At 48.7% G+C, this 1468-nt stretch overlaps 1 protein-coding gene across 1 annotated transcript; it reads right to left on the reverse strand.

Annotated features, from left to right (window-relative positions):
• Positions 1 to 909: 909 nt before the first annotated feature.
• On the reverse strand, positions 910 to 1431 carry noa1 (nitric oxide associated 1; the record flags this gene model as incomplete). Its single annotated transcript, XM_014000675.1, is given in 3 exon segments — positions 910 to 1026; positions 1113 to 1244; positions 1328 to 1431. Coding segments are annotated over 3 exon segments (353 nt in total), but the record flags the coding sequence as incomplete, so codon positions are not given.
• Between the last annotated feature and the right edge of the window lie 37 nt (positions 1432 to 1468).

Raw genomic sequence — 1468 nt, forward strand, 5'->3', positions numbered from 1 at the left:
TAACACCTGAACACCACACAAACAGCAGTTAACACCTGAACACCACACAAACAGCAGTTTTAACACCTGAACGCCATACAAACAGCAGTTAACACCTGAACACCACACAAACAGCAGTTAACACCTGAACACCATACTAACAGCAGTGTTAACACCTGAACACCACACAAAGAGCAGTGTTAACACCTGAACACCACACAAACAGCAGTTAACACCTGAACACCACACAAACAGCAGTGTTAACACCTAAACACAACACAAACTGAAGTGCTAACACCTGAACACCACACAAACAGCAGTTAACACCTGAACACCACACAAACAGCAGTGTTAACACCTAACACCACACAAACAGCAGTTAACACCTGAACACCACACAAACAGCAGTGTTAACACGTGAACACCACACAAACATCAGTTAACACCTGACCACCACACAAACAGCAGTGTTAACACCTGAACACCACACAAACAGCAGTGTTAACACCTGAACACAACACAAACTGAAGCGCTAACACCTGAACACCACACAAACAGCAGTGTTAACACCTGAACACAACACAAACTGAAGCGCTAACACCTGAACACAACACAAACAGCAGTNCAAACAGCAGTTAACACCTGAACACCACACAAACAGCAGTGTTAACACCTAACACTACACAAACAGCCGTTAACACCTGAACACCACACAAACAGCAGTGTTAACACCTGAACACAACACAAACAGCAGTGTTAACACCTGAACACAGCACTAACAGCAGTGTTAACACCTGAACACCACACTAACACCAGTTAACACCTGAACACCACACAAACAGCAGTGTTAACACCTGAACACAGCACTAACAGCAGTGTTAACACCTAACACCACACGGCGCTGCCTCAGCCTGCGGTCAGGTGACTCACCCCCAGCAGGGCGTGGCCTGCGTGTTTCTGATAGATGTTGTCTGCTCGTTCCAAACTGGTGATGTGGATCGGGACACGGCTGGAGACCATGACTGAAAACGTGCAGGACTTTTCTGCCTGCAGACGACAAACCAATTATCCAATTAATTACTTAATTGATTAATTAATTAACCAATCACAGAGGAGGTTCTGCAGCGTCTCACCTGCAGGAAGTCGATCCTGGCCAGAGCGCCCACAAACAGACACATGCCGGGCTTCAACACGAACATCCGCGGGACAATGGCCTTGTTTGGAACCACCAGCCGGACCTCGTGGTCCTGCAGCAGGTGGAGGATCTGAAACAGAAACAGAGGATCAGTTCTCAGGTCCTGGTCTGGACCCGTCGGATCCGGATCGAGACAGATGAAGACGTCCTCACGTCGCGCTCCTTCATGATCCCCGGCGTGTCGTAGAGCCAGTGGGCGAACTTCAACTCATTGACGGTCATCTCGACGGGGGTCTGGCTGAGGTCTGGGGGAGGAGCTACACACACACACACACACACACACACACACACACA

Source organism: Austrofundulus limnaeus, unplaced genomic scaffold, assembly GCF_001266775.1.
Source record: "Austrofundulus limnaeus strain Quisiro unplaced genomic scaffold, Austrofundulus_limnaeus-1.0 Scaffold3703, whole genome shotgun sequence".
NCBI lineage: Eukaryota > Metazoa > Chordata > Actinopteri > Cyprinodontiformes > Rivulidae > Austrofundulus > Austrofundulus limnaeus.